Below are 25,575 nucleotides of genomic sequence, written 5' to 3'. Positions count from 1 at the left end.
GGATGTAGAAGTTGGCAAAAAAATCTGTAACTTGTGAATTACACATATGTGACATCAAAAACAGCTAAATCTATTAAAGAAAAATTTGTTAATGAAAAAATATTGCATCTTGGCTGTTGGTGTGCGAAGTCCAGTCTGGGAAACTTTAAATAGACTGAGTTTTAACCTCTCACCTACTGTATGCCCCTTTGAGGAAACAAAGATTTAAGAGAAATGTACACAGATTTCTAGATGACATGATGTCACCATGATCATGCTTTACTATGCTAACACCCTCCCCGCAACTCTCAATAATGCAATTCACTCCAGCCAGGCAGATCCTTGCACCCTCCTGGAACCCCAGCTGCCTACAGTTAATTCCATGCTACATATCATTGGCCTCAACAGGGCTCTGGTGGGTGCAGAGGTTTGCCTTCAGGGACATGTAAAGATCCTGTCTACACTGGATCAGCAATCATGTTTGCTAAAACAGTTGCATATATGGTATAAAACCAGCTCAGGATATCCCAGTTGGCTGGACAATGGGCACAATTTGGAAGCCATGTACTAGGTTAGGAAGGGTCTAATATTAGAACACTGTTTCTTGATTTGGTTTGGCCAAAATGTAACAGACAATCAAAATATGGTTAAATTGACTAAGCTGAAACAGTACTGCAGTGGAGTTACAAATTGGTTCTGTTCCCTTTGTTCCTAGCCTCATGGATACGGGGCAAAATCACGTGGAGAAAAATTCCCATCTTACCATCCTCGGATGACTTTAACTAAAATCACTGATGACAGCACCCAAGAGCTGCAATCCAAAACATCATTAAAAACTTCTATACCATTCTTGTGAGAGTTTGATTCACTATATATCACCATCTGTATCAAAAAAACAAAACAAACAAAACACATGAGCATTATATATCACCATTTTTAATCTAACAGGGAACAGTAGTCTGTAACAAAAAATAGAAAATATAAACCTTACCTTGCCAGGTCTGGGATTGATTTTATTTTGGCTGTTTCCTGAAAATGCCTGATAGGGGAGAAAAAAACAGGAATAGATATTTAATAGAGAGTGTAATTTTTCCATTACAAAACAATAAAATAATTAAGTGTGTTCTCATTTGGTATTATATAAATTGATTTTAATTTTGTTTCCAATTTCTCCTACTGAAGACCACTTCGTCACACGTGCACAAATGTTATACTAGTCAAAGTGTTGCCTGTGGACCAGGTAGCCTTGAAAATCTTGCTGGACAGCTTTCCAGATTTTCCAAAGGTGTTCCCACAGACCACTTAAATTGGGGTTGTGCTGGAATTACAGAAGCATATGCTCTACAATTAAAAAGTAAAATGTTTTTTGTATAGAGATACTATGGAAAAAATGCTACAAAAATTATTTTTTAAAAAGCATATACAAATATTGTAAAGATTAGATATGCTGGCATATAAAAATATACATTTAAAATAATCAGCACAATCATTTTCTTATGGACATCTTTTAATTATAAAATGTGGATTTATAAATTTAAAAGAATATGTGAGAACACCAGGAGACTAAACAAAAATATGCCAGACAAAACAGTCAAACTACACTTTGAGTCAGAAAACATACAATTTTAAAAGCCAACATTTTAAACCAATGTTGAACTAAGTGATAGAGAATATTATATATTGTGTTTCTAAAGAACGGAAGAAAATGTTAACATTTTAATATATTTATATTGCACTAATACCCATGGACCAAGACCCTATCATCTCCAGCAGTGGAAAAAGAACAAAAAGACATCCCCTGCCCCAAAGAGTTTACAATCTAAGTAAAAGACAACACACCACAGATGGATAGACAGACAGACTGCAAAGTGCAAGGAAACATTGAGACAATGCTGGTGAGCATGACAGGCATTGGTCTCAGAACACCAGCTGCCTAACGACTGCTCATTTTTTATAGGCATCATCATAATGAGTTGAGAATACTACTGCAGGACTGGTTTTCTAGCTTCTGATTAAATTCCAGTCAGTATTTGCCCAGTTTAAGGTTATTTTTTGTTGCTGTCCTTATATTCCTTTCCTTTACGCTGCTTATTAACTTTATTATCAAGCTTAGTCAAGAGAACATGTACAATAGGTCCACTTCATACAAATAAAACAATTTTCTCTTCCTCTCCTAAGGAAGTAAAAAAAGGCCCCAGTCCTACAAAGGGAGATGCATGGAGTCCTATGAAATCCATGGGAGTAAGTTTTATGTGCCTCCATGGATCTTTTTGTGGGATCAGGACTGTATGCTTGTTAAAAACATTCCATTTAACCCACTGGCAGCAGAATAAACATGGATGGGTAAGTAACCACTGAAATATCTTTAATCATTGAGCTTCACAATCTATTTTAGAAATCATCACATTAGAAAAGATCAGAGCAAGAGCCCCTTCTCCTCGCAATGTAAATCGAAACTACTGCTATACTCAAACTAATCTGTAATCTTGAAACATTTGACAAAAGTCTCAACTCTGATGGAAAGAACACCCCACCTTAATAGTGCAGGACAGTGCTTTCTGCTTCCTTGGGGAGGTGCGGGGGGGTTTGAGAAGTACTTCCTGGTTTTCTGTATTCTCCCTCAATTCTATACACCATTTTGAGGAGACTATTAAATTTGGGAGCTCACAGCTCCGCTACTCTCCTTCTTTCCCACCACCTACTGAATGTACTTTGCCGTTTTGGTATCGGTGGGAAATATTTTTGAATGTTAGAGGTCTGTAGCAGTAGAAATAGTTGTACAATTATTCATAGTTCAGACAACAGTAATGTGAGTTGATCCTAACATGTAGTGCAACAGAATGTTACTAAGGGAACAAGCAGGTCTGCCCTTCCCTTAAATTAACTTTAAAAATCAAGTTAATATTCTGTGTGGATGCTTCCCATGAATACCCATTCTGTGAATAGATAAAAGGACTTCAATATCCAGGGCTATTAATCCAGCACCTTTCACCATCTCTACCAGACCATTTTTAAAGTCTCCTTAAAAATTATGACTACTGCCCTAAATATGAGGAGTAAGGAAGCCTGACCCATTATCTCTGTAGCAGTGGAATGGCCCTGTGTCTTGTTGGGGAGGGAAGTAGTGAATATCAAAAGGGAGTGGATGTCTTCAAAAGTCTACAGAATTGGGCAAGAAAACAAAGTATTCTACTGATTTACAGAAGTAAATCAGAACAAGCTTTATTTAAAAAAAGGGAAAGTGAGGATTCAGAACAGAACGTCTAGTGTTTGATTATTATTTATTAAGATTCCTAGGATAAGGACACATTGTAGAATCATCAATAAGGGAGACATACACACACACACGCACGCTATCATTGCCACATTTAGCCACTCTTCTAAACTCACAATTTATGTACTTCGCTACTTGGAAGGAAAAACAAGTCAAATTGTGTGTACTGAAGATAACATGAAAACTGAATAACTTTTCAAACCACTTAGAAGAATTGCAACATGCTCACCTCTCCGTCTAGAAAGCCAGAAGGGATATTTGGTTCACATGAGCTAGACTTTAACCAGCTTGAGAAATTTTTGCCAGTGCTTCCATAGTTTGGCATTTGTGAATTTAGTTCTTTTGCATCATCTGTTTGCAAATATTTTTCCATGTAATTTGGAACTTTTAAACCTGAAAGAGACTGAATTACAAAATCAAAATTAAAGGGTTTTTTGTTGTTGGTTTTTTTGTTTGTTTTTTGTTTTGTTTTTTAACAGCCAGGCAGGGTTTCATAAGGTTTAATTTTCTGAATTATTTAGTTTTATTACCTCAGAGTTTTGAGGCATGTCAAATGGTCTGACTGCATCAAGTGGTAAAGCAGGCATCTCTGAGGAGTCAGTTGAGAAAGTTGTTGTAATAGTATTTACTGAGGTTACAGAGGGAGTAAACACCTTTCCTTTAGCTGTAGATGACAGCAAGCTTGAGAAGACAGCGCTTTTTTCCAGACGGGACCTCTTAATTTCACCATCTGTACTATCCCGGTTCTGCATTTTAAGTTGTAGGGCTGGTGCTAGATCTTGTGTTTTTCCTCTCTTTATTCCCAAACCCAATGTAAATACACTGGGATCAAATACTTTCTCTAAGTTGTCTTCATGAATTGGAGGCATTGCAAAATGGGGTGCAGGGAAATTTGGAAGCTTTGGCCTTTTCTTCTTCTGGGGTATGCAAACTGAGCTGTCTAGATTTTTGATAGTTTCTGTAAACTTTTTCATGTCAGAAGGGGAATCAGAAATACTCTCATCTTTACCAGGAGAAATATTACCAGTGTTACTTAGGCTTTGCTGTATATTGATAATATTTTGCTCTAATGTCCGTATGTTTTCTAAATTGCCTTTGTTACACTGCATGTTTGCAGAAATTGGCTCTCCTGTTTCTGTCTTTTTGCCTTCATTTTGTATCTGAAAAAGCACATTCTCCTCTAATTCGGATTTTTTGGAAACTACATCAGATTTTAGGGGACATTTATCATCTTTACAAGGAGATGAGATCTCTCTGTTTGATAACAGTATTTTTTCTTCACTGTGGTGGAATTTTGAGCTTGCATTAATTGCTCTATTAGCATTTTCTTTTAAGGTTTCATTTTTGTTGGCATCTTGTAAAGATGTTATAGGTAACAAACTGTCTTTATTAATAGCGGTAACTTCTACATCAGCTTGTCTTAAAGAGCAAGCATTAGCATCTGCTTTGCTTGTCTGGTTAAACAGCGATCCTGCAACTTTTCCTTTCTTCAGTTCTGCTGCCTTTTCAACCTCCTCATTAACGGACATTCCTACTTGAGAGCCTTCTTCAGGTTTGGTCTTTATTTCTGCTGAGCCTTCTTTCACCCGTGGCACATTTTCAGGTAACTTCAGGTGATTGTTTTGCTTATTAATTATTTTATCAGTTTGTTCATATTCCTGGGGTTGTTTTCCAAATTTCAGCTTTGCTCTACCAACAAATGTATTTGATACAGTGTTATTTTTCAAAGCAGGGACATCAGAGGGTCGCTGGCGCTGATTAGCACGTTTATTTTCAAACAAGGAAATTTTGTTGGCAATGCTGCTGTTAATTTTATTAACTGGCTTTTCAAGAGAATCATGATCATTTTCTAGGTCTTCAAGACTTTTAGGAGCTTTAAAATTCAGTTCTACATTCTTGGGTTTGGCAGGACTGCAAGAAGCACAGTGAAAGTTATTTTGCAATGTATGCTTAAGTAGAATCATTGTATTAATTTAAAAATAAGAAATAAAACACAGTTTCATAACAATATATTTTTCCAGTATCAATATTCAGTTTAAGTTACAATATTCCAAAAGGATTTCATAAAAAGAAAGGAATAATAACTGTGCTACCAACAGTAACCCAAAGTCAGGAACAACGTACCGGTATTTCATAATGTCAATCAAAGGATTGCGCATCTAGCTGGTCGAAAAATATCTGATTAGTCAAAAATAGCTGACTAGTCAAATATTAGTCAAACATTGTCAATCATCATCAAATATGGTCAAATATTTTAAAGCACTGATTTATTAGAATACTAAGAAAAAAGAGCAAGACTTTATGATCTTTAATAGGCTTAGCCTTAGTTAGGTACTTATGCCTAATTACAAAAAAACAAGTTATTTAACAGAGTTAATTTAATTCAGAAAAGTGAGAAACGCAATGAAATGAAGTTCTGACAAAATGTAAGAATGGCACTATGATGCAATGAAAAAGGTAGGCCGACACCTACATCAGGGCATTCTTGCTGGAATATCTGACAATATTTTACCATGATCAAGTAATACAGTCAACTGACATTATTTGACTAGCTTACCAAACTTAAACACACACACACGCAAAGTTCCTAACAATATTTGGTAGATAAACACAACAGTGTATCAGACAGCCAAACACTCCGGAGGATTTCCACTATTTACATATCTCAAAAGTCAAAGTTTAACAGTGGAGACAATTAATTGTATTCTTTTTTATATGCCAGATACGTTTTTAGTGTAAATCGAGGTGGGCTTTTGAAGAATTAATTTATTTCATTATTTTCCTGTTTGAACTTGGAATACATTGAAAGAGTTTCATTTCACCCAACCTTTTTTAAAATTTGAAATCAACCAAAATTACTACTTGATACCCGACATCACATTCTCTGATTTATTTCCCCCTGAAATATACCTGTTAAATTGGGTGGTAAAAACATTTTCTCCATTTATGAATTTTGTTTGGTAATTTACAGTGAAGTCTGAAAAGTTTTGTTAACTTCGGTTTCTAAACACAAGATGACAAATTTTCAAGGTCAGATTCTGAGCTGTGCTTCTTAGGAGGTTCAGCCTGGGCAGTCGGGAGCAATGGCTTTACATCACCTTTCTGGCTCCCAAAATCTTGGTTGATTATGTTGAACTTTCTCTGGGGCTAGTCTAACTCATCGAAGCTTCACTCAGCTGTCTATGGGCCATCCTGCAGCCAAGAACAGCCAGAGCAGAGTGCTCTGGTCACACTCCATCCAATGCACTCTACACAAGGGACTGCGAAGGAGATAGCGTAAGACTGTTATGCTGGCAAGGAACCTCTTTGCAAAACGGAGGAGGATGGGGAGAGAAGAAATTCCTGGCAGGACAGGGGGAAAGTCTGTTTTCAGGCCCTTTTATGGTACAGGAGCAATGTAAAGAGGTCAGAATACAGTAAAGAATTAGGGCATAAATCTTCAAAACTTGTTAGAGTTGAAGTGTTAACTGACCCATTCTCCCCTCAGTGATCAGTTCCCTAAACATTACAGGGAGTTACACGCATGCAGTGATGAGAGCACACACACAGTGTGTGTAAATGCACTACACGAAGTCTGGCGATTGTGGGAGATCACTGATCAGCTCCCAGCAGGCTCTTAAGAAAAAAAAAGAGACAGGTGAGGTCTATACATGATCTTTTGGCATACACTCATGCTTATCTGTTCGGATAGAATACTATTCACTAAATTGAATAGGAATTGACAGAGGTGGTGAGTACAAATGAGTTTATGTGGATAGCCTATATAGCACAGCAAATGTCATCTGTTTTGTAAGAAGTCCCTCTACCAACACAGACATACTGATAACAGAAACTTGTTCAGATATGATCACAACTAGAAGGTACATAAGTTTCATCAATGTAGACTCATAGACCTTCAGGCCAGAAGGGACCATCATGATCATCTAATCTGACCTCCTGCACATTGCAGGCCACAGAACCTAAGTCCTGTAATAGACCCCAACCTCTGGCTGAGTTACTGAGTCCTCAAATCATGATTTAAAGACTTACAGTTACAGATTTCAGAGTAGAAGCCATGTTAGTCTGTATCCGCAAAAAGAAAAGGAGTACTTGTGGCACCTTACAGACTAACAAATTTATTTGAGCATAAGCTTTCGTGAGCTACAGCTCACTTTATTGGATGCATCAAAGCTTATCCTCAAATAAATTTGTTTGTTAGTCTCTAAGGTGCCACAAGTACTCCTTTTCTCTTTAAGGTTACAGAGAATCTGCCATTTACACTCGTCTTAAACCTGAAAGTCACCAATGCCCCATGCTGCAGAGGAAGGCAAAAATCCCTTAAGGTCCCTGCCAATCTGACCCAGGGGAAAATTCCCTCCATCTAGTGCCCCATCACCGGCTGGTGGAGATATTTGCTACTAGCAGTTGAAGGCTGCCTACAAGCCATTGTAGGCAGACTCATCATACCATCCCCTCCATAAACTTATCAAGCTCAGTCTTGAAGCCAGTTAGGTGTTTTGCCCCCACTGCTCCCCTTGGGAGGCTGTTCCAGAACTTCACTCCTCTGATGGTTAGAAACCTTCATCTAATTTCAACCCTAACCTTGTTGATGGCCAGTTTATATCTATTTATTCTTGTGTCCACACTGGCACTTAACTTAAGTAACTTCTCTCCCTCGCTATTTATCCCTTTGATGTATTTATAGAGAGCAATCATCTCTCTCCTCAGTTTGGTTAGGCTAAACACGCCAAGCTCTTTGAGTCTCCTTTCATAAGATTTTCCATTTTTCATATTATCCTAGTAGCCCTAGTAGAACATTTGGCAAGCAGAGAAAAGAAACTGTTAAAACTTAGGGACAATTCTAACTGCCCCGTAGGCAGGCCGTATTTCAGCAAGAACAAACTGAAACCATGAAAACCACTTGGGGCTTGTCTTTGTTACAGCACTACAGTGGTGGCGCTGCTGTAGCGTTTAGTGAAGATGCTGACAGGAGAGCTTCTCCCGCCAGCGTAGGGAGTCCACCTCCGAGAGGTGATAGCAGTGTCAATGGGAGAAGCCCATAGTGCTGTCTACACTAGGGATTAGGTCAGTGTAATTATGTTGCTCAGGGGTGCGGACGTAGTTCTACCGACATAAGTTCCTAGTGTAGACCAAGCCTTGCAAAGCTAAAAAAAGGGAACAGAAAAGAACTCCCTGTATATTTCGAGGAAGGCAATGGAACCAGGTAGAAAACAGCTTCATAAGCAAGATTCTAAAGATACTTAGGGCTTGTCTACACTGCAATTAAAAACCTACCACTGGCTGGTGCCAGCTGGCTCAGTTTGTGGGGCTCTTTAATTGCGGTGTAAACTTCTGGGCTCAGGATGCAGCCCGAGCTCTAGGACCCTCCTATCTCGCTGGATCCTAGAGCCTGGGCTTGGACACTGCAATTAAAAAGCACCCAAGTCAGCTGGCACGGGCCAGCCATGGGTGTCTCATTGCAATATAGACATACCGTTAGACATGGTTTTTTGCTTGCCTAAAGCTAGTGTTTCCTAAACTTTTGAAAGCTGAGTTCCCCTTCAGGAAAAGGGAAACCAATTGTGCCTTCTCCTGCAATTGTTGGAAGACTAATTTTAATGTATACATCTTCCATGTCCCCCTCCCCTGGCCAGTCCCTCACTCTCACCACCCCACATTTTGAGGACTTCTGGTTTTCATAATATGATCCTTCCTTTCCTTTCTTACATTCTCTGATGAGCACTCAATTTTGACATTTACAGTATTATTGAGCACATCTGAGTTAGCACCCATTGAAAAAACAAGGCAGTTAATGTCTCACAGGTATAACTGCAGGCTCACGGCAATTCAGGCAAATACCTGTGCCACAGTTAACTTTCAAAATGCGAAGCATGTGTTTCTTCACAGCGACAGGTAGAAACCTCTCTTTCAAAAAATGAAAACAGACTCTGCCAAATAATTAAGAGGTATGTCTGTGCACCCCACATCTAAACTTTTGAGAACCCATTCCCCCAAAGAGGAATGTTCTGCACTTTCAGAAATGCTGCCTTAAAGCATGAGGCACCAGGTAAGGTCTACTTTGTATTAAAATGGGATAAACAATGCAAAGGTAAAAAAACCAAAACACTTGGCTCACTGTTGGTATGCTTGAAATATATCCTTATGCGGGGAAGAGTGGAAGATAGATTATCCACTATCATGTAAACTTGCCTCGTACACTCATTCAGGTCTGGCTAATTCATACAATTCACTAAGCAGTGCAACTCAGCCTCCAATTCACTAAACCTGAAACTGTCTGCTCGCCAAGTGTGAGCAGGTATAAGGCCTGGTCTACACTAGGAAATTAAGTTGGTATAATTACTTTGCTCAAGCGTGTGAAAAATCCACACTCCTGAGCGACGCAGTTAAACTGACCTAACCCCCAGTGTAGACAGCACTAGGGTGACGAGAGAATTCTCCTGTCAACCTAGCAACCGCCTCTTGGGAAAGTGGACTACCTGTGCTGACAGGAGAAGCCCTCCCATCGGCGTAGGCAGCGTCTTCTTTGAACTGCTACAGCAGCGCCACTACTGAGTTTTAAGTGTAGACAAGCCCTAAGATAAATACTGGTGGATTCCCCTTTAAAGATGACATACTGTTTACAACATAGCAGTCAGCCTTAAGAAGAAAGCAGTTAGACCTCCCCCAGTTTAGCCATATAGGGAAGGTGACTCACACAGGCAATATACAGCAAAAATGACAAGCTTCACAAAATACACCAATGCCAGAACATCAATGGCTGACACAAGCAAAACAAAATTGTGTGATCACAGACCTGGCTAATTTAACAAATGGGCACAAATGCAGGCAGCTACAAAAACAAATGTTTGAACATTACCAATGAGAACTGAGGCCAAGATTTGCATTAAGAATACCAAAACAGCTGCAAACCTCAGGTCTTATGCTCTGATTATGATGTACTATCATCCTAAATTTGGCTATAACCTCATTAAAGGTAGACTCAGGTCTCTTGGGCCTCAAATTTGTCCCTTTTAAAAGGTGTTATAACATAATAAGGAAAGTATCCTGGATTTTAAATACCCTTGTTTGCCAAAACAATTTAAAGGACAAAAAATACTATCACTACTTGTATGGAACTGTCAAATAAAAAAAACCCCACAAATGTGTTTATCATCTGTAATGCTTCTATAGCAGCATTTAACTATTCCCAGATCTTTGCGGACTTTGAGCATAATGGTGTAAAAGCAAGCATGTTTTGGCATTATAAAATACAACGATATTGCTAAGGTTTAGTTTCATTCGATAGGCCAGGGGAATGTGTGAAAGTAACTGGAGTTAGTCAAATAGAAAAGGATAAAAGTAAACTTTTTTAGAAAAATGCTTCATGTCTTCTTAAACTTTTAAAACTAAAAACACGGCCCTCTGAGCTATGCAAGGTAAGTTTCTGCTTCTGCCTAATGAAGTGTGTGGGGGAAAAAAGTCTCTTTGTTATGAGATTGCCAATCTTTTTTTCCATTACACAGCAATTTGATACACGCCTAGTTTTACAATTCGCATGTTCTGATTGGAACATTTTCAAATTATGACCTGATGAATCTCATCTGGTATTTTAACTATCTCAGCTGAAGTCAGCTGCCTATATAAAGTGTGACATTCACTTGACTGATGCTGCTACAGAAGTGTATGACTAACAGTAGGAGTCAACAATCTCACTATAAGGCCATGTCTATACTACCACTTATGTCGGCAAAACTTATGTCGCTCAGGGGTGTGAAAAAACACACCCTCCTGAGCGACATATGCCAGTGGTAGTGTACACAATCCTATGGTGGTAGGAGAGTTTCTCCTGCCAGCACAGTTACCATCGCTTGTTGGGGGTGATTTAATTATGTCGACAGGAGAGCTCTCTCCTGTCAGCATAGAGCAGCAACACGGACCTGAACATTTATCGATTAGAAAGAGCATTCATCCCCATCACCAAGTTTCAATCAACAATAACCAAGACAAGGTGTTTTGTTACCCTGCTTTTTAATGTCAGGGTCAAACTTTGACAGTAAGCATTGTAGGAGATATTTTACCTTTCAACACCTTGAATTCAAATTAAGCATCCATCTAACTGTGGATTTTGCTTTTCTATTGCTCTGATACAAGAGTGACTGTCACTTCATAATATAATATGGAACACTGTCAACTTGAATTTTTAGAAGTGTCAATATTAAAAGTAAAAGTCCACTTTTTGACAGTATAATTTTTAAACAGTATTGGTTTTTAACCTCTCCAGCTGATGTTTATAAGGGTCTTTCCCGCAAAGGAAAAACTAAATGACTATACAGTAGCACACAGTGAAATGGACTACACACAAAGTTGTCAAAAGCACAAAGAAAAACTGAAAAAAATACCATTTTTAGTAATTTTTTTCAATTAAAGGAATCCTTAAGTGTTACTTATTCTGTGGTCCACACAAAATTTGACAGAAATGCATGATTTTCAAATTCTCAGTGTCATTTTTACTGAGAAAAATTTAGAGAGATATTTAATAAGTGCTATATGAAAATGTATTGATTTTGTCAAGGTAAAAGCTACAATGAGCAGTCAAATTAAAGTATAAATTACTTACAGGCTAATTTTTGTTGTAACTGTAGATCTGGAAACATCCAAACATAAATTTCTCAGCTTTGTGCTGTTTAAATCGGAACTTGCTGGTTTTTCGGTGGATTTGCCTAGTTCTCCATTCTGAATCCCTTCAGTAAGCAAGACAGCTTTTCCATCAGAGCTATTTACACGTTTTGCCATCTTGGATTCAGTTTTACTTTCAGAAAGTAAAGAAGTGGTGTTCTCTGTGTCATTGAGAGAGGAAACTTTGGAGGTCTCTGCTTTGCTTTCACTAGAAGGTGCAGATACTGCTCCCTTTTCCACTGAAGTACTTTTTGTTGTTGGGTTACCTTCTGTTGCTGCCATAGGCTGTATAAACTGCTTTTTTGGTAAAGAATCTTTTAGTGGACTCTTCAAACCGGTAGGAGAAAGAGGGACTGCATCAGACGGATTCTTTTTAAATGATCTTCTCCTGAAAGGGGATGAAGTTGGGAGCTGCTGTTTGCTTTTCTCAGATTCAGTTTTAGGCAGCCCTTTGTGGTTAGATCCAACTTTTAAGTCCTGGTTACTCAAGGTAGAAGAGTTCCGTTCAGGAGTCTGTTGAGGAGATTTAATTTTTCTTTCTGAATTGGTTATCTTTTCTGAAACCACATCAGAAGGACCACCACCAAAAGCAGAATCTTCTTTTGCAGTATTCTCAGTCTGATTTCTCTCTCCATTTAGAGTCTCACTCAATGACTGAGATTTCTTCCTCTTTCCAGATCTCCTAGTAACAGATTTTTTATCCATTGTGTCTGTTTCACCCCAAACTTCTCCTGATAGAAAAGTCACAGATTCATTAAAAGGTGTTTCTTCTGTTTTACTAAGATAGATATCTAATGTTAGAACTCTAGCAGGATGTATGTGCTCAGCTGTTTTGGATTTCAAACTGTGTGGCAATTCCTTTGACGCTGCACACTCAGGTTGTGAAGACCTTTGCACATTCACTAGTTGTTTATTATTTAATATGTTATTTTCTAAGTCTTCACTAGATAAATTATTCAAACTTCTGATGAAATCCGGTGTTATAGAATTAGTAATGTCTACAACAGGCTCTTCTTTTAGTTCCAATGTCTCCACTGTAAGGTCACTTTCAGAGAATGTGTTTTTTATTGTTCCAGTGCTACTGTTCCAATCAGGTGACCACTCGATATCAGAAAAGCCTTCCTTGCTGCTCCATGCTGTAATAATACTGTGACTCAAAGGTGTTATTTTCTCACAATATTCTTGTGTCTCTGCAAGAGCATTCCATCTTCTTGCCTCCTGCACTTGGGGAATTGTACATTCTTCTTTCTTTAGGTCTTCACTATCTGTTGATTTGAGTGAAGCTGTATCCTTATAAGGTGAAACTGATTTCCCACTTTCAATATTTGGACTTTTAGAGGGTTCTAGTGAATTTTTGGCATTTTTTCTCCTCCCTGTACTAAACAAATTTCCAAGCTTTCCCAAAACTGGTTTCTTTCTGTTCTCTTCTTTGGAAGATTCTGGAGACTGTGTTTTAGACTAAACAAAATTAGAAAAAAAAAAGTTTGATAATGTGAAAGGTATTTCTTCAAGAAACACATTATTAATGAACATTTATATGTTCCAAGAGGTAGCCAAGGGGAACTAAACTGTTTATTAAACAGTAGGTCATCTTAGAAAAGATATGCTTTACTTTTATTTTATATATTGTTATATAATGCTTTTCTAATTACACACATTTTGCTTTAATATTATTGGTAATATAAGTCTCAAATCTTCAAACACTTGTGCACACACTTTTAGTTTGTTCATCAATCTGAAGAGAGGTCCATAGATTTTTATGTCTGAAGTGATAAATTTCCATAGCAAATTTGCAAAGGTAGGTTAAATTACTACACAGGAAAAATAATATGAGCAATGTTACACTGTGGACCAAAATTTGCCCTCTACTAAAATAGTGCCACACCACTGAGTTCGATGCATATTAGTATAAGTGACTAAGGGCAGAATTTAACCCTATGAGTGAAATTTTACCCTATAACTTCAAATAAACTTATTTCCTGTTTGACAGGTTATCTAGAGAATTTCAGTATATTTACAATATCTGTCAGTAAGTTACAAAGAATTTATAAACACTTTAAAAAGCAGGCATAATGCAATGGAAAATCTTCAGCAATCAAAATATAACAGAAACATTTTTAATAATACTTCCTGTCTAAAGGAATTAGTGCTATACAAATCAATTTTGTTTACTGAAAAATTAGAGCAAAATAAACAAAGACCCTTTCACAATATTAACATAGTCTAAGTCTTTTCATAATAAATTGTGTACAGTTTTATTTTTAAATAGACTAATATTTTCTTTATAGGTAGCATTGGAAGGATTAGATTTTTATCAGTAAATGTTGATAAACATTTATTTCACCATACATACATAAGCTGACACATATATTTCCATCCATAATCAAAGTTTACAGATAGGCAAAGAAAGAAAAATGCTGCTTGAGAACTTAGAGTTTGATTTAAGGCTATTTACCTTATATATTTTAAAATTTATGTTTTAATTGTTATAAAGTTTGAACTTTTTGAATCTCAGCATCTACTGCCAGTAAATAATTGTCTGACCCCCACCTCCTATAATTACCCATAACTGAAAAATACATATTAAAATAAAAACAATTCTTAACACGATTCTGTGCAACTGTGAACATTTAAATCAATAAAAATTCAAAAAAAATCTTACAAATAAATAATAGCATCTGTCTAAATTATACAAAAATATAATTCTGACAAGGGCCTATTCATAGTTAAGTATACAAACACTCAGTGAAAAATGAGGTTGCTCTGTGGCCATATAAAGTGAGATGACAAGCACTGTGAATCACTGTCCCTACAGGAAACACCTCCTGAAGCATACAGCTCATGTTATGTCTCCCTCCCCTCCCTCCGGTGAAAAGAGCAGCATCAGAGATTACTGGTGCTAACAACATAATATCAGGTTTCAGAGTAGCAGCGGTGTTAGTCTGTATTCGCACAAAGAAAAGGAGGACTTGTGGCACCTTAGAGACGAACCAATTTATTTGAGCATAAGCTTTCGTGAGCTACAGCTCACTTCCTCGGATGCATGAAGCCATAATGTTGAAGCCATGGGAGCGGTACACAACGGAGGGACGATTAGCAAAGCTGTAGAACGAAGCAGGGCTGGAAGCTCAGCCCACGTGTTCCCAAAAGGCTAAGCAAGCTGCACAATGCTCCCCTTCCTTACCGACACGCAACCACTGGAGAGAAGGGGCAGCAGGAGGTTTTCAATGCACAAAACGCCCGGCGTGCCTAGCTCTGCGCCCCACGCGGACTTTAGCCGTGATTGCGGAGTTTACACTGCACAGGGTCCGTCCTCTGGCATCCGCGCTCGCAGCCAGGTGTGGGCGCAGCGCACACTCATCCCTCAACTATGCCCAGCTCCTTCCTGCCGCTGATAAGGTCAGGGAAAGCCAGGAGACGGGAAAGCCAGCCGCTTCGCCTGCAGAGATTTGCCTGTCAGCCCCTTGCCACAGCAGTTCGCACCCCCACCAGCCCGGCGTCCCAGCCCAGGGGCAGGCAGGCTACTCACAGCGAGACCTAGGTGGCCCCCAGCGCCTCCTTCCTCCGGCAGCCCCGAGCCCGGTGCCCCGCGAGGGAGCGCAACCGGCGCAGCCGCTCCCGTCTCAGCCGCCGGGAAAGCGGCGCTCCGCCAGTTCCCGCGGCAGAGGCGCCAGCCGTGTGAGCGCTCCGGCCGGCCCGCCTGCAGCAGCAGCAGCAGCTCCGCCTCCTCGCGCCGCGCCGCGCCCTCCACGCGCTGCGCCGGCCGGGGCCCCCGGAGCTGCGGCAGGGCCCCAGGGCCATGCGGGCGGGGCGCGCCCGTGAAGCGGGGGCATTCCGCGCGCAGAGGAGCGGCTGCAAAGGCGTGGGCGGGTGACAACGGGCGCAGAACCTGAGCGCGCAGGCCGGGATGCAAGGGACGCTCAGCGCCCAGCGGGTGAGACGCGGCAGCGCAGCCCAGGGCACCAGGGAAAAGGGCAAGGGGGGTTGAAGAACAGGACGGTAGAGAGGAGACAGCGGCTCAGAAGGGAGAGAGAGGGGGGAGCAGGACGGGAGCTCATCAAGGAGAAGAGGAATGCAAGGAGCCAACAATCGGCAATGCATAAAGACGGGGAGTTGGCGCTACCAGCGCGTGTCTGAACAACTTGAGCGGCTGCTATAGCAGAGCCTATTCCCAGCTATCCAGGGCAAAAAGCCGCCCCGAGCAAAACCGACAAACTTTGATGCTGAGGGAAGAAAAGCGTAGAATCTAAAGTATCCAGTCGCGCCATCTACCTGTAGGGAGCTGCTTGCGTTATAAAACAGGGCTTAGAGACGGCAAAGTGGTTTTGTACAAAGCAAATGCCCAGGATGGGGGCGGGAGTGGACGCACTAAGCAGCATCGTGTTTGGTTAATTATCATAATTGTTGTTTGCCGATCAGCTCTTTTACTTGACGAGCTGCAGGCACACTAGTTGGAAAGATCGTGTACAGATTCCAACTGGTTAGGGGGCGGAATAAGTAGGAGATCAGTGGTCTGTCCAGTAGTTTTTTTAATGAGTGTATACTATGGAACGATTCTGGACCGGTGAAGAGGTGGCCTGAATAAGCTACTTGGCCTTCAACAATTGTAGCTTCTCAAAAAATATTTACTAGCCTCTGTACTAAAACATGCTTTAGTTCAAATCCTGTTACAAAGCATATTACTTAATTTCAGGCATAGAAACTTGGGCAGTGAAGAAACCACAAGGCTACCTAGCAAGAATTTTAAGCCAAAAGAGGAGAAATGAATGTGCAGAAGTGAATGCAGTTCTACACAAAAAGTATATCTATACACATTTTCCTTGTAGAGAATGTGGCATTGAGGGATGGAGAGGGAGTCAGCACTTAATAGAGGATAAATTAGTAAATTTGAAACCAAAGTTTGAGAGGCTTTGGATAATCTGAATAAAGCAGAAAACAAGAGGAAAATGGAGAAGTCTTGATGAGATTAAATAAATAAAAAAATAACCCTCATCAAGACAACTCAAATATAAAGTTTTGTTATGTTATGGTCACTATTACCAAGTGGTTCAGCTATATTTACCTCTTGGACCAGATCCTGTGCTCCATTTAGAACTAAATCAAGAATTGCCTCTCCTCTTGTGGGTTCTAGGACTAGGTGCTCCAAGAAGCAGTTATTTAAGGTGTCAAGAAACTTTGTCTCTGCTGTTACCACTCAAGATAGAAATCCTGGATAGTCCACTGTGGATAGTTCTCAGCCGCAGACAAAAAAGCAAACAGAATGTTGGGAATCATTAGGAAAGGGACAGATAATAAGAGAGAAAATAACATATTGCTGCTTTATAAATCCACGGCACGGCCACATCTTGAATACTACTTGCAGATCTGGTCCCCCAGTCTCAAAAAATATCTACTGGAATTGGAAAAGGGACAGAAAAGGGCAACAAAAATGATTAGGGGTATGGAACAGCTTCCATGTGAGGAGAGATTAGTAAAACTGGGACTTTTCAGGTTGGAAGAGATGACTAAGGGGGAATATGATAGAGGTCTATAAAATGACCGGTGTGGAGAAAGAAAATAGGGAAGTGTTATTTACTCCTCATAACACAAGAACGAGGGGTCACCAAATGAAATTAATAGGCAGCTGGTTTAAAACAAACAAAAGGAAGTATTTCTTCACACAACACACAGTCAACCTGTGGAACTCTTTGTCAGAGGATGTTGTGAAGGCCAAGACTATACCAGGATTAAAAAAAAATAACTAGTTCATAAGATAAGTTCATAGATGATAGATCCGTCAATGGCTATTAGCCAGGATGGGCAGGGATGGTGTCCCTAGCCTCAGTTTGCCTGGTGGTGGCATGGGTGACAGGGAATGGATCACTTGATGATTGCCTGTTCTGTTTATTCCCTCTGAAGCACCTGGCATTGGCCACTGTTGGAAGACAGGATACTGGGCTAGATGGACCTTTGGTCTGATCCAGTATGCCATTCTTATATGCTATATTATTCATACATTAAAAAGAGCTAAATTCAACCATAACTATTGAGTCATGATTGCATTTCCGTAACATATTTGCATGAATAAAGAGTTCTGAGTTATTGAAAAGCACACTGGGTAGGGTTGCCAACTTTCTATTTGCACAAAACCGAACACCCTTGCACCGTCCCCTGTCCCACCCCTTCTCCGAGGCCCCACCCCCTCTCACTGCATCCCTCCTCCCTCTGTTGCTCGATCTCCTCACCCTCACTCACTCAGGGGGTTGGGGTGCGGAAGGGAGTGAGGGCTCTGGCTGGGGGTGCAGGCTCTGGAGTGGGGCTGGGGATGAGGGGTTTAGGGTGCAGGAGGGTGTTCTGGGCTGGGATTGAGGGGTTTGGAGGGAAGGAGGGGTTCAGGACTGGGGCAGAAGGTTGGGGCACAGGTGGGGGTGACGGGTGCGGGCTCCGGGCGGCGCTTACCTCAGGCAGCTCCCAGAGGCAGCGGCATGTCCCCCCCTCCTGCTCCAATACGGAGGTGCAGTCAGGTGGCTCTGTGCACTGCCTGGTCCACAGATGAAGCCCCATTGGCCACGGTTCCCGGCCAATGGGAGCTGCGGAGCTGGTGTCTGGGGCAGGGGCAGTGCCCAGAGCCCCCTGGCTGCCCCTATACCCAGGAGCTGGAGGGGGGTATGCCACTGCTTCCGAGAGTCTGCCTGAGGTAAGTGCCACCCGGAGTCTGCACCCCTTACCCTCTTCCTCTCCCTTGCCCCAGGGAGCCTGCCTTAGCCCCACTGCGCCACCAACTGGACTTTTAATGGCCCAGTCAGCAGCACCGACCGGAGCCACCTGGTCCCTTTTGGACCAGGCATTCTGGTCAAAAACCGGACATCTGGCAATCTTAACTCTGAGTTACATTTTCAAATAGTGCGTGTTAAGCCCATAGTTGAGTTTGATTTGCAAGACTACATGTATAAAAACTTAGTAGTAGGCAAATCAATTGCACCTGTGAAAAAAAATTGCTATGTGCAATTATCTTGCATAAGTTCTTAATTATAACATGCAGTATTTGAAAATCTAGCTTTAATTTCTTACTGAAGTTTGAATTTGTTTTATGTCTAGATAAATAGATGCACATACACAAGAAAACTGTTGCTTGATTCTGAAATACAAGCCTTGTGTAAATTGTACTGAAATAAGAGAGCACCACAATTACACACACTGCTTACAAAACGCATAAAGGTTCTTGCTCTGAAGAGCTTATATTTTAACTCACATAAATATAATATGCAGGACAACAGCGTAAATGCAAGAAGACATAAAAGGCCAAGATTTTCAGAAGTGGCTAGTGATTTTGGGTGCACAACTTGAGACACCATGGAGGGGACTAATTTACAGAAACTCTGAGTAACCATCTTCTGAAAATCAGGCCCCATTAAGGTGTCTCACTGCATCCAAAAATCTAAGGACCCAAAATCAATAGTCATTTTTTAAAACCTGGGTCAAAGACAGCATTAGTGACAAGAAAACCACAGGAAATCTTATGTGTTTTTAGGATGGATTTGAGGATGGGTTGAAGATCACACTGCATAAGGAGTTGGAGGCTGTTCCAAGTGTATTGCAAGCATCTTTAAGGTGATGTTCTACTATGAAGACTATATAAAATTGCCACCTTCTTAAGCAACAGATCTACACTTTGTGGATATTCAGTGATATATGTTTACATTAATGACAAAAATACTCCTGTTAGCAATGCAGAGCCAATACAGCCAAGACCCCAAGTCTTCAGAGTACTTAAATGTGCTTATCTTGATTTCAGTGGGACTTAAGCACATGCTAAAGTGCTTTGCTGAATCCAGGACTAAGGGATCAAAGGGATGTTCAACTGAGTTAACTTAATATGACTGACAAACCCTCTTATAGCATGTCCACGCTTGGGAAAAAAGGAGTGTTTTTACCAGGTATTAGCTAACGTGGTAGCTAACATGGTAAAATCCAAGTGTGGACAAGACAGTTATCGTTTTAACACATTAGCTGGTTGATGTAAACCCGAGGCTCTACCCTAAAAGTAAACAAATGGAATAAATTGCGAACACTAAATTTGACTTTTGCAGTTCTTTAAAATTCATTTATTTATGGCTTTATCAACAACAGGAAAATTTAGGTTTATGATGTCCATTTAACTTTATCTTAAACAATTCGCATTATTTAGCAGGGAGCATTTTTAGTTCAGGATAGGATGTTTGGGGGTTTTTGGATACCTTTAAATTACAAGTCACAGTGCTAACAGCATGTGGGAAATAGAAAACATCAGAATGGAGTTCAGCAGCCACTGATGGAGTCACAGAAGTGGCATTAGATAAATTATAGTGGAATGAGTTGTAACTGCTGTTCTCTGCTCCATTTGTTATAGTGATTGAGATTCAGCTGTTCAGCAACAGTAGTGCTGGGGTTTGTTAGGACTAAGCAATTACTGAAGCAGTGTGGAGACTCTACTGGAGAGTGGAAAAAATGACGTGGGAGGGATGTAAAAAGAAAAAAGATCTAAGAGAGTGCAACATAAATAAAATAAGAAATCAAATAGCCAGTATAATGAGGAAAGAATACTAAAAGGAAGAAACGTGGATAAAGTACAATGCAGAGAGAGGCACTGGAGAATGACAATGTTTGTGGGGTGTGGAGGAAACATGGAAAAGCTGATTTAAAACTAAATAAAAAAACAGAAAAGTGGGAAATATAAAAGACAACAAGAACTAGAAACCTGTACTGAACAATTTTTTTAAACCAACTACTGCATAAGCAACATTTATAAATTAAAATTAGAGTAATTTTTTCCAGGTTTGGTTTATTCTGTGCATTTGGTACCTTAATTTCACAGATTCATTATGGACAGTTTTCCTGGTGGTTTGTGCAGTGGTTTGCCTTTCACAAAGCAACCAGGGAGGAATATTATGCTGGAGAATTAGAAGGATTAATTATAAATCCCCCCCCCCAACAAAAATAGCAGGCGAATTTAGGGACAGGGGTTGTATACGATATTTTTAACAAATTATTTTAAATAGACTAGATTTCAGGTTGACAGTGTCTCTCTAAGATATGTAGAAGAAAAAAGCTCTAACTCCAACAATTCCATTACTAGACTCCCTTGTAGGTCCTCTTCTCCTTCCCTGCCACCCTCCATTTTGAGATTACACCAATCACCGTAAGGTCTAGGCACCACTATTTAGTGCACTAATTATTGAAATAGTAATTTCTTTGAACCCTGGAGACAGGCAATGCAGTTATAGTACTTGGGGAACTTGTAAACAAAATTGTTATTTTTCTGACCTACACTTTTAAAAATACATTCTGACAACATTTTTTTCAGAGACAGTGAAGTGGACAAACTAGAAATGTTTTTCCAATTTTCATGTTTTTGATGCTCACTGACTTGTAAGTTTTTCAGTTTCTCTGTTTCCAGTACTTCGGGATGTTTTAGGCTAGAAACTGATATCTCCAACACACCAAAATATCTCCATTTCCCCATAAAATATTTTACCAGAAAAAGGATTTTTTAGCCTATGGAAAGGAGTTATAAAATGTGCATTGTAAAATGATCTATGTTGCAACACCACACAGAAGAATATAGGGCCTATGTACCGCTGAAATTAGATGTAAATCCCGCAGCATACATGTTTGATTGATTTTTGGAGGGAAACAGCAAATCTCAAGAAATCCAAACATGGGTCAAATTTCTACACTCTGTCCTAAGCGCCAGGCATAAAGTTCTACAGCTTGGAACACCCCAAAAAGTAGCAAGGAAGAAGGATCATGCACAGCCAAAGAAACAGGACTTGGGGAATTTTTAAACTTCACTGAGCTGAGAAAGATTAAGTATTTCTACAAAGCAAAAAGTTTAGTACACGTGAAGAAGTATGGACAAAAATTAAATAGATTCCCTCCTGTTCGATATAAGTGTTTAGGAAAGGCTGTTGGACACAAAACAGCAAGCACAGCAGAAAAAACATGTCTGTTCTCATCCCCAAAGTAAAGCATTTCCCCACACTGAAATCCTTATCCCCCATCTTGCCAACAACAGCTTTTGATTTTTTAAGGCAGACTTCCTGAATCAAATGGAGCGTTAAGCTTCAAACTGATTGAATGAATTTGAAAAAAATACATAAATTAACTATATCTTAACCCAAAGAAAGTTTAAAAAAAGAGAGAAAAGAAAGTATTGTTTGCCTTACCATGATGGTGATAATCCTTTTTGTTTTTTTACAAAAGAACAAGCAGACTATGAGTTATGCGATGCAGTTGCGTGTGCGTTAACAAAAAAAAACTACTCCTCTATGATCCTCTCAGAACTTAGTCCCCCTCCCCAGTTTTTCCCCCTTTCTCCTCAGAGTATCCAATTTAAAAAAGAAAGTAATATCTGATCCAGGCTCTTCTGATTGATAAGTCAAGTCATCTGGCAGGCAGAAAATGACATCTACATGAGGAGTTCAATTACAGTTGTGACACTTGGGTTTCTAAGGGTTAATTAAGGAGGTGAGTCCTTTAGTAGATGTAACATCAAAAAGGGAAGAACCTGCTGTAAAAATTAAGGAGGCAGAGTTTGGCAGATGCCTAAATGCATTAATTAGCCTACACAACACAAGAATGCAGACATGCAATGCAAGGGAAAAAACCCACACATCTTTGTTCCCATAAACTTGATTCAAGTTTACTGATCTCCATTTAAGGTACGTATCCCTTTGTTCAGCAAGAGGTTGGTCCAAACTGACATCCATATTTATTTAGCTCCTGAATAAATACATCATAGAAACATATTTTTCCATGGTCTAATGGAAATCACCACAAAGTATTTGAATTTAAAAAGAATACAGGAAGCAGCATGTATGTGTTCTATATTACAGTCTGCAGGTCTCTCATTCCTCTGTATTTTGTGAGATTACATTATCTTATCTCAAGTTCTTATAGCTAATTAAATAGCAATATCTAGAATTACAGCAGGAAGTCTAATTTAGTCCCTTTTTTAAAAAAATGGCATTTCCTGATGTAAGCAGAGTCAGGATGAGCTCCACCCTGATATCTGGTGGTGAGGTGTGGCAAGTTGTGGAAAAGAACATCAGGGGCCAATCTCATTTGCATAGGCACACCCACCCCGCCTAGAATGAGGCCATAGCTGCCCAAATGGTCACTTTGGCTGCTGTGAGATCCCCAGTGTCTCTGTTATTGGGGTAGGAAGAATAAATTATTACCCTGATTATGGGAATCAAGGACAGTGGAACTATACTTGGCCTTTTGTTATGATGGAGGGACTCGCCATCAACTAAGTAGCACTCGCTAGGCAAGGGACATGGGTTCCAAAACTCTGTGAATTGAGAGAGGCTAGGGACAGGTATTAATACTTGGTGGTATAGGCCCCCTGGTAAGGGCCTTACATGCTAATTGCACTTCCTCCTCTCTCCGCTGTAGCATATCAGAGCTAATTTTGATTGCATTAGGAGTCTAGTTACAGGCTGCTGAGCTGAATTCACTTTGGGCTGATAGTGCACTAGCACTGGGGCTCCCCTACTACAAGCTGAAATCACAAAAGAGCTAAACTGACAAAGAGCTGAAATCACTGAGCGTTGTGTTAAGTAGTGGGGGAGCCTGAAGATATATGGTGGAGCAGTTTGTGAGACAGCGAGCAGAGCGGCTTGTGGGACGGCTGGCGGAGCAGAGCGGCTGGTGGAGCAGAGCAGTTTGTCGGATGCCTAGAGCAGCTCATGGGGCGGCTGGCCATCAGCTTTGGACTACGTAAGGTGCCCCTTAAACCCACCCCACATCTCCACCCAGGTTGGGAGATAAAACTCTACAGATAAACTTTTTAACTCTGGGGCTGCCCTGACCAGGGACAGAGACTTTTGGGTCGTGGGACTTTGGGTGATTTGGGGTTGCTGGACTCAAGAACCAAAGGGAAAGGACATACCCCCACTTTGCTTGGGGTGGGTTTTTTGCTCATGGGTTGTGTTATGAATCCTGTTGGTGGTGTTTCCCCAACATAATGCCACATTGTTTCTCTCTGTTATTAAAAGGCTTTTTGCTACACTCAGACTATGTGCTTGCGAGAGGGGAAGTATTGCCTCTTGGAGGCGCCCAGCGGGGGTGGTATATATTTGTCCCAGGTCACTGGGTAGGGGGCTCGAGCCGGTTTGCATTGTGTTATTGGAATGGATCCCCTAGATATTGAACCCGGCCCTTGTTGCTGCCGACTCTGACAGGCAGAAGGGTTAAATTTTGCGAGCAGAGCGGCTTGCAGAGCAGCTTGCGGGACAAGCCCCCAAAAATGAATACTGTGAGTCAGTGCCTCATCACCTAGTCCAGCACCTTTAAGTGAGTCAGGGCCAGAATGGGACAAAGTGGCCTTAAAAGCTTTGGCTCTGGCCACAAGAGGATTCCCCTGGAATAGGGTCTGGGGAAGACAGTGGTAACAAGCCCCCTGGGATTAGTGGCTAGGTTAAAGCCCTCATAGCTCTCTGTGTCTCTTGGTCTTGTAAGAGCATAAAGCCAATATATAAACCGAAAAGAGAACAGTGGATCGGATTGAGAAGAAATTTCACAAGAGCTTACAACAGACAGCGGCATATGTGACATTTGGTTTGGAGACCAGCTTTGCAACATTTGAGATAGAACTAAATATATTCTTTTTAATGGGTGTTAAACATTCACTAGGGTGAAGAATGAAAATATTCTGTCAAACTATGAGTATTTAAAAATGAAATTAAGATGTTTTTAACCTTAATTAGAACTCCTGTGGAGGATATCAAATATGTACATAATTTACCTAGAACATTTGATTGTATAAAATCTTTTAATTGAAGTGTCTCTCCAGTTTGGCACTCAAAAATTAAAGTATCCACATTAGTGCCCACTTCTGAAAATTTGGGCCTTAACCTCTCTGGGCCTCTAAAAGCCCATTTGTAAAATGGGTTTAATAAATACTTATCCACCTAGGTAAATTCTTTGACAGCTACAGATGAAAAGTGTTAAGTCCAAAGAACTATTGTTATTTTTACAGTGAGTGTTATCCGGACTTTCAAATATAAAATGGGCTCTCCAGTCATTTTTGTTAATTACAATATTATTAAGCATTTCTCCCAATTGTGAGTAGCACTATGCCAAATGTCAGTGTTCTCCTGTAATTCCCAGAGCACAGAAACTAATTGTTCCAAAAATTATTGGATAGAAACGCTTATTAGTTAGGGTAAGTGTCACAATTATATTTCTGAAACCAACACTCACAGGAACAGAAGATGAGAATCACCTAGTGTATCACTTCCCCGGATACCTAGGGTTGTGAGGCACCTTGCTACCACTTGCCCTTAGCAGGAGCAAGTCTTGTCTGTGCCTGCTGGGGGTCAGCTCCCCAACCCCACCACCCCGGACACCACAAGCACTCCCCTCCAGGCCTACCCAGGCTATGCTCTGACACTACAGGTTAGTGATAGACACACTCCAGCCCTCACGCCTTTTGAGTGTCTCCTTGGAGTGATCAGTCCCTGGTCCACTGGACACTCACAGAATTCCTAGCTTCACTACTCCCAAAGACACTGTAAATACCAGCTTATGGGTTTCCCTTCAGCTCACCGCTCCATTTAACACACAGCACTTATGCATGTATATAGTGAAAATAAGTAAAAGTTTATTTAAGAAATAGTAGAGATTTAAGTGATAGCAAGTAGAAA

General features: G+C 40.4%; 1 protein-coding gene across 1 annotated transcript in view; it reads right to left on the bottom strand.

The window, feature by feature from the left end:
* Positions 1-25,575, bottom strand: part of CRYBG1 (crystallin beta-gamma domain containing 1) — a 149,697-nt gene that overhangs the window by 47,496 nt on the left and 76,626 nt on the right. Inside the window, exons 3-7 of the mRNA XM_078852148.1 lie at positions 11,850-13,366; positions 3,784-5,164; positions 3,483-3,656; positions 971-1,018; positions 743-861 (exon numbers count right to left, since the gene is read on the bottom strand). Of these exons, the coding sequence (XP_078708274.1) occupies positions 743-861; positions 971-1,018; positions 3,483-3,656; positions 3,784-5,164; positions 11,850-13,366 (3,239 nt within the window). The remainder of the gene's footprint in view (positions 1-742; positions 862-970; positions 1,019-3,482; positions 3,657-3,783; positions 5,165-11,849; positions 13,367-25,575) is intronic.

The sequence above is a fragment of the Lepidochelys kempii genome, chromosome 3, assembly GCF_965140285.1.
Source record: "Lepidochelys kempii isolate rLepKem1 chromosome 3, rLepKem1.hap1, whole genome shotgun sequence".
Classification (NCBI taxonomy): domain Eukaryota; kingdom Metazoa; phylum Chordata; order Testudines; family Cheloniidae; genus Lepidochelys; species Lepidochelys kempii.
This window is presented reverse-complemented; position numbering and strand designations above follow the sequence as displayed.